The sequence below is a fragment of the Kwoniella newhampshirensis genome, chromosome 12, assembly GCF_039105145.1.
Source record: "Kwoniella newhampshirensis strain CBS 13917 chromosome 12, whole genome shotgun sequence".
Classification (NCBI taxonomy): domain Eukaryota; kingdom Fungi; phylum Basidiomycota; class Tremellomycetes; order Tremellales; family Cryptococcaceae; genus Kwoniella; species Kwoniella newhampshirensis.
The window spans coordinates 58053-73018 of NC_089965.1; the positions used below are offsets into that span (position 1 = coordinate 58053).

General features: G+C 51.0%; 5 protein-coding genes across 5 annotated transcripts; 2 read left to right on the forward strand and 3 right to left on the reverse strand.

Moving 5' to 3' along the window:
• Window positions 1–185: 185 nt before the first annotated feature.
• Window positions 186–2211, forward strand: IAR55_005613 (uncharacterized protein; the record flags this gene model as incomplete). Its single annotated transcript, XM_066948704.1, has 4 exons — window positions 186–376; window positions 442–652; window positions 742–891; window positions 961–2211. 4 exons carry the CDS (start codon window positions 186–188, stop codon window positions 2209–2211), a joined length of 1803 nt encoding a protein of 600 aa, XP_066800477.1.
• A 495-nt stretch (window positions 2212–2706) lies between these two features.
• On the reverse strand, window positions 2707–4861 carry IAR55_005614 (uncharacterized protein; the record flags this gene model as incomplete). Its single annotated transcript, XM_066948705.1, has 11 exons — window positions 2707–2755; window positions 2832–3059; window positions 3119–3483; window positions 3544–3574; window positions 3640–3865; window positions 3925–3993; window positions 4049–4078; window positions 4137–4203; window positions 4292–4371; window positions 4451–4712; window positions 4859–4861. 11 exons carry the CDS (start codon window positions 4859–4861, stop codon window positions 2707–2709), a joined length of 1410 nt encoding a protein of 469 aa, XP_066800478.1.
• A 938-nt stretch (window positions 4862–5799) lies between these two features.
• On the reverse strand, window positions 5800–9314 carry IAR55_005615 (uncharacterized protein; the record flags this gene model as incomplete). Its single annotated transcript, XM_066948706.1, has 12 exons — window positions 5800–5889; window positions 5955–6005; window positions 6066–6617; window positions 6675–6734; window positions 6786–7029; window positions 7180–7359; window positions 7423–7484; window positions 7658–7916; window positions 7969–8195; window positions 8283–8811; window positions 8967–9075; window positions 9170–9314. 12 exons carry the CDS (start codon window positions 9312–9314, stop codon window positions 5800–5802), a joined length of 2508 nt encoding a protein of 835 aa, XP_066800479.1.
• A 262-nt stretch (window positions 9315–9576) lies between these two features.
• IAR55_005616 (uncharacterized protein) lies at window positions 9577–11037 on the reverse strand (the record flags this gene model as incomplete). The annotated part of the gene is made up of 6 exons (XM_066948707.1): window positions 9577–9854; window positions 9932–10240; window positions 10296–10414; window positions 10464–10633; window positions 10700–10909; window positions 10972–11037. 6 exons carry the CDS (start codon window positions 11035–11037, stop codon window positions 9577–9579), a joined length of 1152 nt encoding a protein of 383 aa, XP_066800480.1.
• Window positions 11038–13265: 2228 nt separating this feature from the next.
• On the forward strand, window positions 13266–14880 carry IAR55_005617 (uncharacterized protein; the record flags this gene model as incomplete). The annotated part of the gene is made up of 6 exons (XM_066948708.1): window positions 13266–13471; window positions 13553–13796; window positions 13923–14106; window positions 14174–14326; window positions 14404–14735; window positions 14794–14880. The coding sequence occupies 6 exons, from the start codon at window positions 13266–13268 to the stop codon at window positions 14878–14880; spliced, it is 1206 nt and encodes a 401-aa protein (XP_066800481.1).
• Window positions 14881–14966: the final 86 nt, after the last annotated feature.

Consider the following 14966-nt stretch of genomic DNA (forward strand, 5'->3'; position numbering starts at 1 on the left):
TAAAATATACCTCTTGGCAGTGGACGCTCCACATGCTTTTTTCTTCTCTGAGATCAAAGCGAGCTTCAGATAAGCGGAATATCACCCCCAGTATATATTCACTCGTATGTATATATATATATATATCGAGAGGAACCCCTGTGACACCCCCTATCTCTGTATGATCAGCCAAACAGCGATAAAACATGTACAACGACAACGAAAAGAAGTTGGAGGGCGGACCCGTCGACGAGACTTATGTCTCAGTCCATCCTGGAGTACCCGCCAAGGCTTTGGGCGACAGCGCCAGTGAATACTACGATCCATCCAAGGAGAGTCTCTTCACTCGTCTAGGTGTCAATGCCGAGTCCTTCAAGCGTGCACCAGGCTCCACAGGGTGAGTCCGTCGTTCAATCCTCATCTTCCAAGTAGTCGGTCTGACTTGGATCTGTGACGATGCAGTGGTCTTGTGGTCCACGGTGCGGCACCCGAATTGGTCGGACATGACAACCCTCTCCTGCAACAGAAGATGAAGCCGAGACATCTTCAGATGATTGCTGTCGGTGGTTCGATCGGAACAGGTCTTTTCGTCGGTTCGGGATCTGCTCTCAGTCGAGGTGGACCTGCGGGAATCCTCATCGCCTGGATCATCATTGGTGTCATGTTGATCAATGTGAGTGGCCGGAGCGTGGCAGCGCCAGTGGCAGTGGCAGTGGCAATCGTGTGGCATGGAACTGATTCGATCGTTTCCTGCCAATGCAGGTCACCCAAGCTCTCGGTGAAATGGCAATTCTCTACCCCGTTAGCGGTGGTTTCTATACTCTCGCTTCTCGAATGCTTGATCAATCTTTCGCCTTTGCTCTCGGCTGGAACTACGTCTTACAGTGGGCAGTCGTCTTGCCCCTCGAAATTGTAAGCTGCCATGCTAGACCCATCGATCGGTCAGCCATTCGATAGAAGCTCATTATTTTACCACCACAGACCGTTGCCGCCTCGACCGTTGCTTATTGGACAGATGCGGTCCCCGTCGCTGCTTGGGTGACGATTTTCATGCTAGTCATTCTCATCGCGTCCGTCTTCGGTACGCTCGGGTTCGCAGAGGAAGAGTTCTGGTCGTCCTGTCTGAAACTGTTCGTTGTCGTCCTCTTCATCTTCATCGGTATCGTCTGTATCTGTGGAGGCGGTCCTGCCAGCGGGGATTTCGGCGAGTACGTCGGAGGTCGATTATGGCGTGAACCGGGTGCTTTCGCGAACGGGTTCAAAGGTGTCTGTGCGGTTTTCGTCACTGCCGCTTTCTCCTTTGCCGGTACGGAACTCGTCGGATTGGCAGCGACTGAGACGCCCAACCCGAGAGAGACGATGCCCTCGGCTGTCAAGAACACTTTCTGGCGAATCACCTTGATCTTCATCACCTCGTTGACCATCATCGGTCTCACCGTTCCATACAACGATGAGCGTCTCTTCAACGGTTCCGGTGCCGACATCTCGCCCTTTGTCATCCTCATGGACAAGGCCCACATCAACGGTATCAACCACTTGATCAACATCACCATCTGTATCTCGGTCCTTTCCATCGGTCTGTCATGTGTTTACGCTGGCTCAAGGACGCTCACCGCTCTCGCCGAGACGGGTTACGCGCCCAAGGTCTTCACCTACGTCGACAAGGCCGGTCGACCTCTCTGGTCCGTCGTCGCCATTCTCATCTTCGGCCCGATCGCCTACGTCAACGTCGCCGATGTTGGTTCTCAGGTTTTCGATTGGCTTCTCGCTCTTTCCGGTCTGTCCACGCTCTTCACATGGGGCGCCATCTGTGTCACCCACTTGCGATTCAGAAAGGCCTGGAAACTTCAAGGGCACTCTCTCGAGGAACTCCCCTTCACCGCTCTCGGCGGCGTGTACGGTTCGTGGTGCGGTGTCATCCTCGTGGTCCTCGTTCTGATCGCCCAGTTCTATATCGCCATCTTCCCCATCGAATCCGCCGACGCACCCCTCACATCGAACGACCGAGTCCAGTCCTTCTTCCTCTCTTACTTGGCTCTTCCGATCCTGTTGCTCTTCTGGATCGTCGGTTTCGCATGGAAACGAACCTGGCCAAAGAGAGCGAGCGAGATCGATCTCGACACAGGCAGGAAATCGTGGTTGACCGTGGAAGATATGAGGGCCTATAGGGCTGAAAGAGCAAAGGCACCATTGTACATCCGTATCTACAGAATGCTCTTCTCAAACTCATAGGGCAAGCGAAGAAAGGGAGTTTTGTAGTAATTACTTTCTTGCATCATCACAACCAAGGACGTTACATTAAGTCGAGTCCCATTTTTCCATGTAACTGATTTACAATTGGTATAACCAGCTCTGGACTCTGATCGATTAATCGATCCACTAAAATGTGACCTTAGTGGGGGCTATCTGCAGTTGTCAGAGGAAAGATGCGGTTCAGCAATCATCTATCTTTGAGCATTGCTGATGAGGGGGCAGGGACAGACCAATTGGACTCTACCACGTTGAGAATGGTTCGGGTAGACTTCAGTTCCAACGTTCAATATTGGTCGCCTTCTCTGACGATAGCCGCAGTCAAATCGTGGGCTGGATCACTATCGCCCTTTCCAAAAACGAAGATTGCATTGCATTTTACAGACAACCAAGCTGTTAGATTTAGATGAAGGCCACGTCCCTATTCTCTAGATCCGACGACCAGGCCCATGAAACATATCACACCAAAACTCTTTCTTACAAAGCATTTGAAGCGCAGGTGAAAGCTGTTCTCACAGTACCAGAGCTGTGGCAAAGACGATTCAATGTTAGCAGAGGATTGAAAATTGCAGTTGCAGTGACAGCTCTGCATCTCCACTCACTAGTCTGCCACGATAGCATCAACACTGGTGTAAAGACCTGGACCGAGCATGAACAGTCCGAGGAAGAAGATGATGATGTTGAGGATGGTGTAGGTGATTCTCTTGGGTCCGGCCCAAAGTCTGTCTCTGTTCAAGTGGAAGTATGCCACTGCCCAGAAGATGAATCCGAAGAAAGAGTCGAATGCCGAAGACATGATACCGAGGAAATCACCCATGGAAGGGATAACGCTGCGGGAAGAATGATGGTTTAGTCAACGGTTTTTTCGCAGTTTAGAATGACAACTCACTTTCCAAGAACAAAACCGATTGCCCAGATGAAGACGATGATTGCGATCCAGGTTCCCCATCCGACAACGCTGTGAGAGTGAGCATGACGAGTATTTCCGAGAATACGCTTGAAGATGAACTTGGCAGCGACGTTCGCATAGATAGCACCGATGATGACGGTGGGGACGAGGACGAAGGCGAATGCGGACTTCTTAGCCCAGGGTTGTGACAGGGAACCGATGATGGGCGCGGTGGCGTATTGACCGTTGTAATAGTATCCGACGGCAGCGGTGACGCAGAAGAGAATCAACTCGCAGACGGTAAGACAGGCGAGGGCCTTGGGGAAATCCTGAGGTCGTTTCATCTCGGCAATGAAGGAGGGATACTGATGGAAAAGAATGTCAGCAGGTTATATACAAAGGTTTCCAGGCATGAGACAACTTACAAGAATCTGACCGATCCAAAGGAAAGTGATGCTAAAAGTAGTCAAATGAGTCAGTTACATAACTTGATATGCCTGCCCTCACAAGTCTAGACTCACTTGAGAACAGCGTTGAGACCAGCAACGAAACCTGGCCCACCGCCAGGGAGACCGATGGAGGTTGTGACCGGGCCAAGGGTGGGGTAATTGCCTCCGTACCCGTAGAAAGGAGCGTCCTCGATACCGGCGTAGACCAAAGAGAGGATGATGGCGATGGCCATGGCGATGGCGGAGACAATCGACATAAGAGAGACATGGTTCAGGGTTCGGGGGAGAGACACGATGACTGGGTGATCTCGTCAGTAGCGGCAATAGAAGACAGCAGCGAAGGTTCGAGTAACTCACTACCGATGATGGCGGTAACGGCCTGGAATACGACGGTGCAAACAGAACTGTCGCTGAGGGTGTTGAAGACTGTGGACTTTTCAGCATGTGAATCAGGCGATGAAACGTAGAGATCGGTACATACTCTTAGCTCCGGTGAAGACGTGGAAACCGACTAAGAGGCGAGCGCATCAGTCAGGGCCAAGTTCGTCACCCGCACAGAGACGACATACTAAGGAAGATGTTATTGAGAAGAAGCATGATACCGGTGATCTCGAATGCGATTCGGGGGATTCGAGGCTGTGAGAGGCCAGGGGAAGGAGCAGAGTCAGTACATCACGACCGAAGCAGATCAAAGCAACCTTGTCGTAGAGGCTGTTGTGCTCACGAATAGGATCGCTGCGATGTCACAGATATCACGAGCTTCGGGATGTCTCATGCAGAATTCCCACAGGATGTAACTTGTGTCTGCATCGTCGGATAGACCTCAGCAATCTGGCTATTGACTGAAGTGAAAGCTTGACGAGACCACAGACACCACACTCACACCAAGTGACGATACCCAGTCCGAAAGTGATGAAGAACCCGCAAACCCAACCGAGAACGCTCCAACTCCAAGCCAGTGCGAGGATGGCGAGACACACGTATTCTCCGAACAACAAGAGGGCAGCCTTCTGCCAGCTCAGTGTACGGTATTTGATATCGTGGTCTGCCTCTTCGATGGCGAGGGCGGTGAAGGGGTCCACATCGGTCTTCTCGGTGTGAAGCTTGGTTTCCCCGTCATTGTCGTAGATCACCTTGTTGGCGCGCTGATAAGCTGGGTCATCAGTTCTGTGTCTTTCTTTTCATGTGTCGACCTTGAGATGCAGCACACAGCATCACATGACATCACATGAATGGTTGTTGTTGTTGTTGTTGATGATGTTGCTATTGTTCGGTGTTGAGAGCCACTCACCATTTTGGCCAAGTGAACGTGACTTGTGGGTGGTTGTTGTTTGTTGATGATCGAGGCGAACTTAGAGTAGGTGCGAACAGGAAAAAGTAGGTGCGAAACTGATCCCAATGGTGGTCCTGTCGAGTTATATTTCCTCAACAAATTCCTTGTGTTGGAGCGGATCTCCATCCATTCCCCCTTTGCAGAAAATGGTGAAAATCCTATTGAGCTAACGTATGGTTAAAAAAAGGAAAGGATAAACGTAATGATGACCACTCTCCAACGGGATGATCCCCACGACATGCATTACACCATCGAGCATCGAGCATGCGATATGATATCGATTTCCTTTCCCTGATATCCCGTAGTGAACTCCCCCCACCTCCCCCCTCCTTTTCCTCGTTGTGATCTTCAAAAACGTCATTCTGAGCAAGCTGTCTATTCTATTCGAGATAATCGATCCATTTATTCCAGATAATCTCATTCCTGGGAATCTACTCCCTCTCAAAATGGTCTCCGAGGGCAGGGTAAACATGTATATAACCTGCATATATACAGGGAGTGACTACCATCATCCTCTTCCGGTGGCTCTCGCACGAGGAAGAAACCTTTGTTGGCTGCGATGGATGGATCGGGTGAATGGATGGCGTGATATGATAACAAAATTGGCGATATCAGGGACGGGTACGGGGATTGAATCCTTTTTTATCACACTTTTATGACCCGAATGATGACAGTCAGCATGGTCTCATTTCTCTTCCTCGATGATGGATGCACCACCTCTTCGCAAACCCAAATCGGTTTCCTTGGCATTTTACGGCACACTTTTCGCAGTCATGATAGGTGTAGCCATATCGTCGTTACAGTATGCAACATGCAACGCAATGCATTTGTGCCACTTGCAGCATCTGCCCTCTCTTGCTCCTAGTTATGGTTCCTCTGGCATCATCAAACCCTTCTACCTATACAGACGGTTGAGACCGAGGAGGATCACCTGGAATATCTGCTTCGCCCCCTGGTATCCCGAAGTCCCAGGACCACCAATTCGCAGACTGTTGCCGATGGTCCACATAAGCACGATCACCTTGCTCCCAACAAACATTGTTGTATTACTCACAGCAAGATTACCTCCATCCGACATCATCATTGGATCCCAGAATTGGTGTAACTGAGATCGTTCAGGATGTAATATCAGTACCAGTCCATAAATGAAAGCTGAGCTACTGACCAGAAAATCAGTCGAATTGTCCACTGCTCCTTGTCCTGGTGCTTGTCCGGGTCCAATCCCTTGACTACCCCTTGGCGATGGCACGAAATGTTGTTGCAGTACCTGTTGAACAGCCGGTGTGATGACCGACGACCCTCCAGCACTTCTCGAGGTGGGCGGTGATGTGACTGTGCCCGACGATCTACCACTAGCATGTATGTTCACAGCGACACTCGCACCTGTCGCACCCCTTTCGATCAATCTCGTCCTCCATCCCAACAGTTCCCGGTCCTCTTCCTCCTCTTCATCATTTTGATTGTCCCCAGACCCGCTCCAAGGCTGCGATTCCTCAGCGCCAGCTTGGGCTTGATGGACTTTGTTGATCGCCCTTTGACGGAGACGTATCAGCCAGTCGTGATTTTGAACCATGGAAGGGGTGGTATTCTGTTTGATAAGGATTGAAAAGACATTTATCGCTTGGTCGATCTGAGAGAGTGCAAAAGTCGCGAGAACACTTTGTGGGTTCTTGAGTATCAACGTGCCGAGACATACAGCGGCGGTGAACAAGTGATACTGTAACACAGTCAGCGGGTCCATGAAAGGATGACATCCCAAGGTTGTCCGACTCACCCAGAAGAACCATTGCCTAGCGATGATCGTCGGGTGCAGTCGGTACAGCTCCGCCACAATCTGGATCAGTACCTGACAGGATCAGCTTCGACATGGAGAATACGCACTCACGTTACACCTCTCCACGACCGCTAGATATGAATGACCGTACATCGATCTCGTCGGGTCGATCGGTTGGTCGTGCATCGCCATGACAAAGTAAGGTCTTTGCAGGAATAGGATGTTTTCAGAGATGTTGAGAGCTAGGGTGAACTGCTGCAATGTGCGATGTAGATTCCGTCGACTGACTTCTGGACTTTCTTGTCGAGCCATCTCCGGGTCAGGGTACACAGAAGGTAGAGCAAGGAGCGCTGTCCTACAGCGCATCTCGAAGGGTAATCGTCGCTCGAACAGGCACAACTGGTCGAAGAGCTTCTGCACCGAATCGTACGACTGAAAGTGAACCGTCATACCGACATCCGACACTCTGGGTGGTTCAGCAAAAGTAACGTCATCTAGAACTTACTGTGCAGACAATTGACAGATCTCGTATTGGAGTGTCGTCCATGACTTGACTCCTGAGGCTCTCTCCGCCGCGCTAGGGCTTGGAAAGGCCGTGTCGATGTATTTGGCTACAAGTGAACTCGGTCGAGAGAAACAGTTTGCTTGAAACACCTCGATCGTGTGAGCTTCCCAGAACACACGCCTGAAATGGTAAAGATTCTGTCAGTCGTGGTATCGTAAGCAAGGATATACACAATCATCCTACCGTCGCTCCTCTACCACCTCTTCTGGGAGATTCCACCTGGCGCCATCGCGGTGCAAACCCATCTTCACATCAGCTTGATCGTATCACGTTTCACTTACGGAGACTATAATTCTCATTGCTAAACCCCACAAAGGCCAAGACACATCACCGTCTCTTCCCTGTTCCGTCTCCAAATGGTAATGCGCCATTGTAATCTACAATCATCAGCTCTACCAAACTTTATGACCATACCCACCAAGGCTTGAACACCGGCTATCGTCCCATGGTTCAGGAAGTCTCCCTTGCTCAAGCAGGCTTTACCCAAGGCGATGTACTCTTCTGCCGACTCGTCATGGGGCGGTAGTTCCAGATTGTGGACGGTTCCCAGAGCCAAGATCGTATACACCAATGCGATCTGTTGAGGATGCACCCTGGTTTCTGGACGGTCCGTCTCGGCAGCTTTGAACACCTGATCGAAAACACGTTGAAACGAAGGTCGAGGAGCGACATCGTGGCTACGGCACAAAGATATAAGCTGATGGTCATTTCAGTATGTCTGGAACTCACTTCCAGGCAAAATAGCGATAATACGCATCGACCAGTACCTCGGCGTCTTCCTTTGCGGGCAATTGGGCCAAAAGAGACTCTGTGGAATGGTGAGGGTTCGAGTCGGCGAAAGGGAAGGCGAATTGAGGGGTATGTGATTTGGTACGTGGAGCCAATGGAGGAAGTGAATCAGGTGCACGACGAGGTGAAGTGTCCAGTACTGGAGTTTCTTCGCCTCCTAGCTCTTGCTAAGATAGTAAAGCCGCCATGCGTCAGCGCTACTACAGTATCTTCTGGACACCTCTTTTCGGGAAAGGAGAGGACAAAAAACTTACATTCTTCAGCCATTCTGTCCCGGCACTTGGTCCCAGATAACGTGATCTCCCAGACCGTCCGATCACCAACGTTCCGTGACTTGGCTCAACTGTCGATTCGCTTCTCGTATGTGGTGGTGGTAGTGGTGGTCCGCCAGAATTGAACGTCTGTATGGACGGCAAATGAGGTAACGAAGGTTGTCTCGCTGACATCGAAGGTGATCTCGGACTATAGGTATTGCTGGGTGGTTGTTGATGATGATGAGAGTGTGCATGAGAATGATGATGGTGGCTGGTGACAAGTCTAGAAGGAGATGTACTACGTCTCGAGCTGGAGTTGTAGGAGAATCGCGGGGAAGTCGGAGACTCGATAGCTCGTCGTCGGGTATGGTTATCGTCGCTTGTATTAGAGAATCGTCGAGATTGGGATCGCGAAGAAGACCGTTTGTGTGTCAGGTCATCCGACACGTCCACGCCATGAGCTGCAAGTAGTCCTTCCAGAGCTGATATTCGCCGTTGCAGCTGTTGTGCGGCTTTCGCGTCGATTCCACTGCGAGTCATGATACATTGGAATGGTAAATTGGACATGACAAAGGGAGGGTGATAGCGGGAATCACAAGCAGAGGTCGAGGTGATCAAAGGGCAGGAGAGTCTGATTGTAAGTACTCCAAGATCCAAAGGTCGAAAACACACATAGCGACTCACGATCGACGAGTCTCCTTCGTGCCGTCCGGACACAAGTGTGCGCATTGTCTTCTCACGCAGTTTGAACACGGCACCTCTCTATCGCACTTGAGCTTCAATCGACGACATTCTGCTCGACCATCAATCACATCAATGACAAGCCCGGATAGATCCAACTGACGAGTTGGTGATGAGAGAAATCGAGAAGATCGTAGCTCACGAACCTGCACAGCTGAGTTGTTGTTTTGATCTTTTCAGAGGTGTCTCTGCATTTCCGTTAACGTCGGTGCTCAATTTGCCAGTCGAACTTCCCGGTGCGGTAGATATACGCGAAGGTCCTGCTTCGGGTTGACTGCGATCTGCAGACATTGCGAGTGAGTGAGCCCGATTCGGACGTTGATGATGACAACAAAGAAAGGGAATGTAGATGCGCTGTCGGAAATCGATTTCAGACCGGTCCGGTTCGGACGCGTAGGCTACTTGGTGTCATGTCTGCTATGCACATCACCAACGCACCCGATGCATCGCTCATCTTGCATGTAAGCTTTGAGTCTGTCGAGGCTTGAACCAATTCGACTTTCTAACACATAATTCAAGCTTCCTATGCATATATCTATTCTCTTTCTGACGTTTATTTACTAGCATGACCCTTCATGGTCGCAGTGGCAGTAGGTCCACTAGTCCTGACCACATCGAACCAGCCTTGTACGATCTTGCTCTCTGTCCAAGGCATCCTGTCGCTCTCGAGCTTCTTGTCCCTGATGCACCTAGCCACTTCATCCGCCTCGTAGGACATACCGTTGTTGCCCTTTGCGATAGGGTGGACATGCCTGGACTTTTCCTTGATGGTGCCGAGATCACGCTCGGGTCGAGGGTGGATCTGGAACGCTTCAGAGCAGTAGGGGGGGTCTGTTGGGGCAACGCCGGTCAGTCTGTCAGTAACTAGGACCACAATGTATGGCAATTGACCCGAGATACCAACTCACACTCGATGATGAGATCACCTTCCTCACACTGAAGGACAGCAGTGGCCTCACGAAGTCCTGCACTTCCGAGATCGGTCAAGAGTTGACCTTGACACAGCCCCTTCCAGTCAACGAGCCATCTCGAGTTGAGATCGACATTGGTTCGCTCGTATACGGTCTGGTAAGAAGTGAGAACCTTGGGATCGGTGTCCTTGTTGTAAGGGTTGCGGTGGACGAGGAGCATAGCCCAGACAGATGGGTAAGGACCCATGTCGAGGAGAGCTCCACCTCCGAGGACAGGGTCGAGCATTCGGTGGGAAGTGGGTTTGTCTGCGTCATGATGAATCAGCATGGATTGCTTCTCTGTTGTTTGGGAACAACTTGCCATCCATGGGGAAGTCCATGGAGAAATCAGCAGTGAATCGCTTGGGTTTTCCGAGCTTTCCGGACTTGAGGACTTCCTCGACGGCGTACGCAAGAGGGTGGTATCGGGTCCAGACGGCTCTGGAACATGGTCAGCTGACTCACATGCTAGCGTGCTTCATCCACTCACTCCATCAGGAAAAGGTTCTTCTCCTTGGCCAAGGCGATCAACTCGTCGAGCTCGGCAGAGTCGAGGGTGAATGGTTTCTCGCAGAGAACGTTCTTGCCAGCGGTGAGTGCGTCCTTGGTGTTCTCGTAGTGAAGGGTGTGAGGGGTACCCACGTAGATCGCATCGACGTCCTTTGATGGTAGTCCGTCAGTCGGCTTGATGAAGGGTACAGAAGGATGCAATATTGATTTACTCACGGGATCATCGTATACCTCTTGATAAGTTCCTCGAGCCTTGACCCTGTCGAACACACCGTTCTTGATGCCCCAGCTGGGACTCTCGTCATCGGGCGTCGCCTTGAACTTGTCGACAAACTTCTGAGCGGATTCGACGCTTCTCGATCCGACTGCTACGACCTTGTGTGCGACATCGGACACCTCACGAGAGCTGGGATCGACGAGAAGGTCCTAGAGAGATATGCAGATGAGCGACGATAGCTTTGATGGGCAAGCTGCGGATATACACTCACATGAACAAACTTGGTTGAGATACCACCCGTGGAGATGATACCCCATCTGATAGTGAATGGTGCCATGGTGATCTAGGGGTAAAGATGGTTTTATTAAAAGAACAGATGATAGATATTTGAAGAAGGAATTCGCAGATATAGATATTCGGTGTGCCAATTGATATATAGCCTCTCCTCTCTCTCCTTTCCCGGCACCGCTGTAATCGCTGCAACTCACTCATCCCATTGTCGCCCCGGTTCTTTCCCATCACCTCCACCTCCACTTTTCACATCTCCCTCACCGTACGGGCCGTTCCCGAACGATGGGGGGATTTCCCGCCAAAGTAGCGCCGAGCTTACCGATCTCGGACATGTGATGACGATACCGACACACGGTTAAACGGTTGATCCCGTACGAGGTCACAGTAGCATGAGTAGTGAAATGATCGACTGCATACATACAATGTACTGCAATGCCCAGGGTGGCACTCACTGAGTCCCGTACATCCCTGCTACGTCAAGCACTACCTGTACATGCCGAGGATGGCGTTGTCAAACCTATGAAACCGGGTGGTACGTTTCTCCAGCTGCTACCTCGTCCATATGTCCAACACAGTCTGCGATGATTGTGCTGAGATTAGGACTCTGTCTCAAATGGTGCTCAGGTTACGCCCATGGTTCAGCTGATACAGCTTTCGCGCTATCCTGCATCGAAGGACGCATCGTCACTCGTATCCCTGCAGGTGGTCCTACAAGAGACCTGGACTGGAGAGACCTGGATTGGGCGATACCCGATACCGTGATCGGCATACGCGATGCTCTGACGAAAGGAGCCAATGTCCTGTGGGCAAACACTATCCTTCACTCTTGACATTTGTTGGTGGATCCACAGCATGAATCGAAGGACAGAGGAGTGAGGGTGTTAGGAAGAAATCCACTGGATGTGGAAAAGCTCGATGTCAAAGCTTGGACGAATCGATGGTTGGAAAGTCAACAAGGATAGAGCAGGCATTTCCCTAAGAGTCTTCTCTCACGGAAAGGAGAAAGTGGGAGATTGGCAGAGTCTCGGTTCCCTTTGCCTGCTGTGTTGAAGCCGGTCAGAGGGAGGGGACCACATGGAGTCCCCAGACTGGACCCGCGACAGGCGATGAAAGATGCTTGGGAGATGTTACACAAGGAGTCAGACGCTGTATTGGTGGAGGTGAGCAACCTTCCCCGCAGTCCAGAATGAGACGAAGTGCGGATCATTCGATATGAAGGAATACCTCTCAGGGGAGGAAATCACAGTGACGGTCCTGCCTCCTGGAGAGTATACGGTGAATCTGAACGCTGATATCCATGGCGATGCTCTGACACCAGCCAGGGCGTTGGGGAGAAATCGGGACTATGGGATCTACCCATAGTCACGCGACTCAACCAGATCAACGATGCGCCTCGTATCTCTGTGTCACAACGCGGCCAGACATCTATAGAGGATTGTAGGAGTCACAACCTGGGATGATACCGTCCCTGTGACCGAGCACCCACGAGTCTTTACGTTCAATGAGAGCGACGCAGACCCTGCGTATGCATTTGTACAATCGCAGTGCGTGTTGGTCGCCAGATACCGCAAGGCGAAAGCTCCTATTCGGATAGACTGTAGAAGGAGAGTAGCCGGCGAATCTTTCGTGCTCTTTGTCGTGAATATGAAGCCGGTTAGTCGGGCGTCGGATTCACGTCAATATGATACCAATTTTCGCGACATTTGTTGCTGACCGTTTGGGTTCGCTTCTTGGTCCAGAACGCAGGTGGTCCCGGTCGACCAGGAAGGGCCAGTCAAGCGGCATTGACCACCATGTCTGTGAAAGCGATCGGATGGCAGTGATCCGAGTTCCCCGCCAATCTGTTACGCATCGCCACTCCGATCGAAGAGCTCGTATCCAAGGGAGTAAGCCCATCTGCCTGGCACAAAACTCCACCGAAAGTGCATGTCTACGATGCTGTATGTATCATCATGTCTTGAAACATGCTTATATCGAGTGCGAGGGATAATTTATCAGCAGTAGACCGAGTACGTAATATCATATGCATGTCTGTATTCGGATTTCAGGACACCCCATAGTTTTAGCGAAAACACAACCAAAATAATTGTTGTTTATTTTGAGGCTGCCGCAAATTTCGGTGGTGTGGGTGCGAGGACGAAAGGACCATGCGAGTGTTCATTTGTCTTTGACTTGACCTCTTCTGTTCGATTCTTCTCCCCTGTTCAACGCACGAACGACCCGCTCGCATTCAGATAACCACACCACCTTTCAAACGTGGAAAGAAGAACCAGAATGACAGCTAGACGAGACCCACCTTTCAGAGCTGAACATCTCGGATCGCTCCTCCGACCGTCGGAATTGCTCAAGACTCGTGCCGCCTCCGATGCTGATACAGCGTCTGCTGCAGAGTTGAAAGCTGCCGAGGATCAGGCTGTCAAGGTGGCGGTTGATATGCAGAAGAGTTTGGGGTACAGAGGTATTTCAGATGGAGAGTATCGGTGAGTTACCCCATGACCAAACCACTTCAGCTTCTTCCGAGGCAATCTTCTCTCCTTCTTTGACTGACGGGGTTTCTACAGACGAGGTGTCTTCTGGGGATCTTTTTTCCAAGAATTGGAAGGAATGACGGAAGTTCAGAACCCCCCTTTGGATCTCTTCAGGACGTATGTCCCTGATATCGCCGGATTCCTCGAGAAGGGAGACAGACCAGGTCAGAGCTGTTTGTGCACGGGTCACATCAAACATACCGGGAAGAGCACGTTGATCGACGAGTATGAATATACAAAGTCCCTCGTGGATGCGGGTCGATCAGGAGAGGTCAAGGTGGGTCAAGAGTCGTTCCCGCGATGCTTCAAGATCTGAGCTGATGAGGTGTCCGATGTTCTCGCTTCTTGATCCTTGTTTCGCTAAACCCCTTACCATCACTGGATCGTCCCTCTCCCTCCTCAGCTCACCATGATCTCCCCTGTCTGGTACCACCTTCGATACCAAGAGGGTAAAGCCTACCCCACCGACATCTACGCCAACGACGAAGAATACTTTGCAGCCATAGCAGACGCTTACCGAACCGAGTTGGACATCCTCTACGAGGCCGGAGTACGGAACATTCAGATTGATGATCCCAACTTTGCCTGTGAGCACGCAGTGTGCCAAGTATCTCAAGTACCGCCTGAGCTCACTGACCACTGGGTGCGATGCAGACTTCTGCTCTGAGAAGATGATTGAGGGTTGGAAGGCGGACTCATCAAACAAACGTACTCTTGACGAATTGCTCGATGTCTACATCAAATGCTACAACGACTGTCTGTCTCAACACAAGGACAAGATCCACTTCGGTCTGCATATCTGTCGAGGTGAGATCGGCGATTCCATCATAGGATTAATTTCACGTTGGCTGATTCGTTGGCTCGACGCCTTCATGATGATATAGGCAACTTCCGAGGTTCCCGTCATTTCTCCGAAGGCGGGTACGATCTCATCGCCACCAAGCTCTTCCGACAACTGGACGTCTCGACATATTACCTCGAATTCGACACTCCTCGAGCCGGATCGTTCGAGCCCCTCGCGCATCTCCCGGGCGACAAGAACGTCATCCTCGGTATCGTCACGTCCAAGTTCCCGGAATTGGAGGACAAACAGGCCATGAAGGAGAGGGTGTTGTCCGCGGCGGCTATCATGGCGAAAGGAGCTGGACAGACTCGCGAACAGGCTTTGGAAAGGATCGGCATTAGTCCCCAGTGTGGTTTTGCCTCGCACGAAGAAGTCAGTCTAGATAACACTCCTCTTTGTTGTGGACTCAGGCTGACGGGATCGATCATAGGGCAACGCCATTGTCTGGACCGACATGGAGAACAAGCTGAGGCTTGTCAGGGAGATTGCGGATGATATCTGGCCTGGACAGGCTTAGTGATTTTGATATTCCTCAAAAAGGGGTCAGCGATGAGCTCACAGGAAACAGATGTCACTTCAACTAAGTTATGGGAATCGGGATCA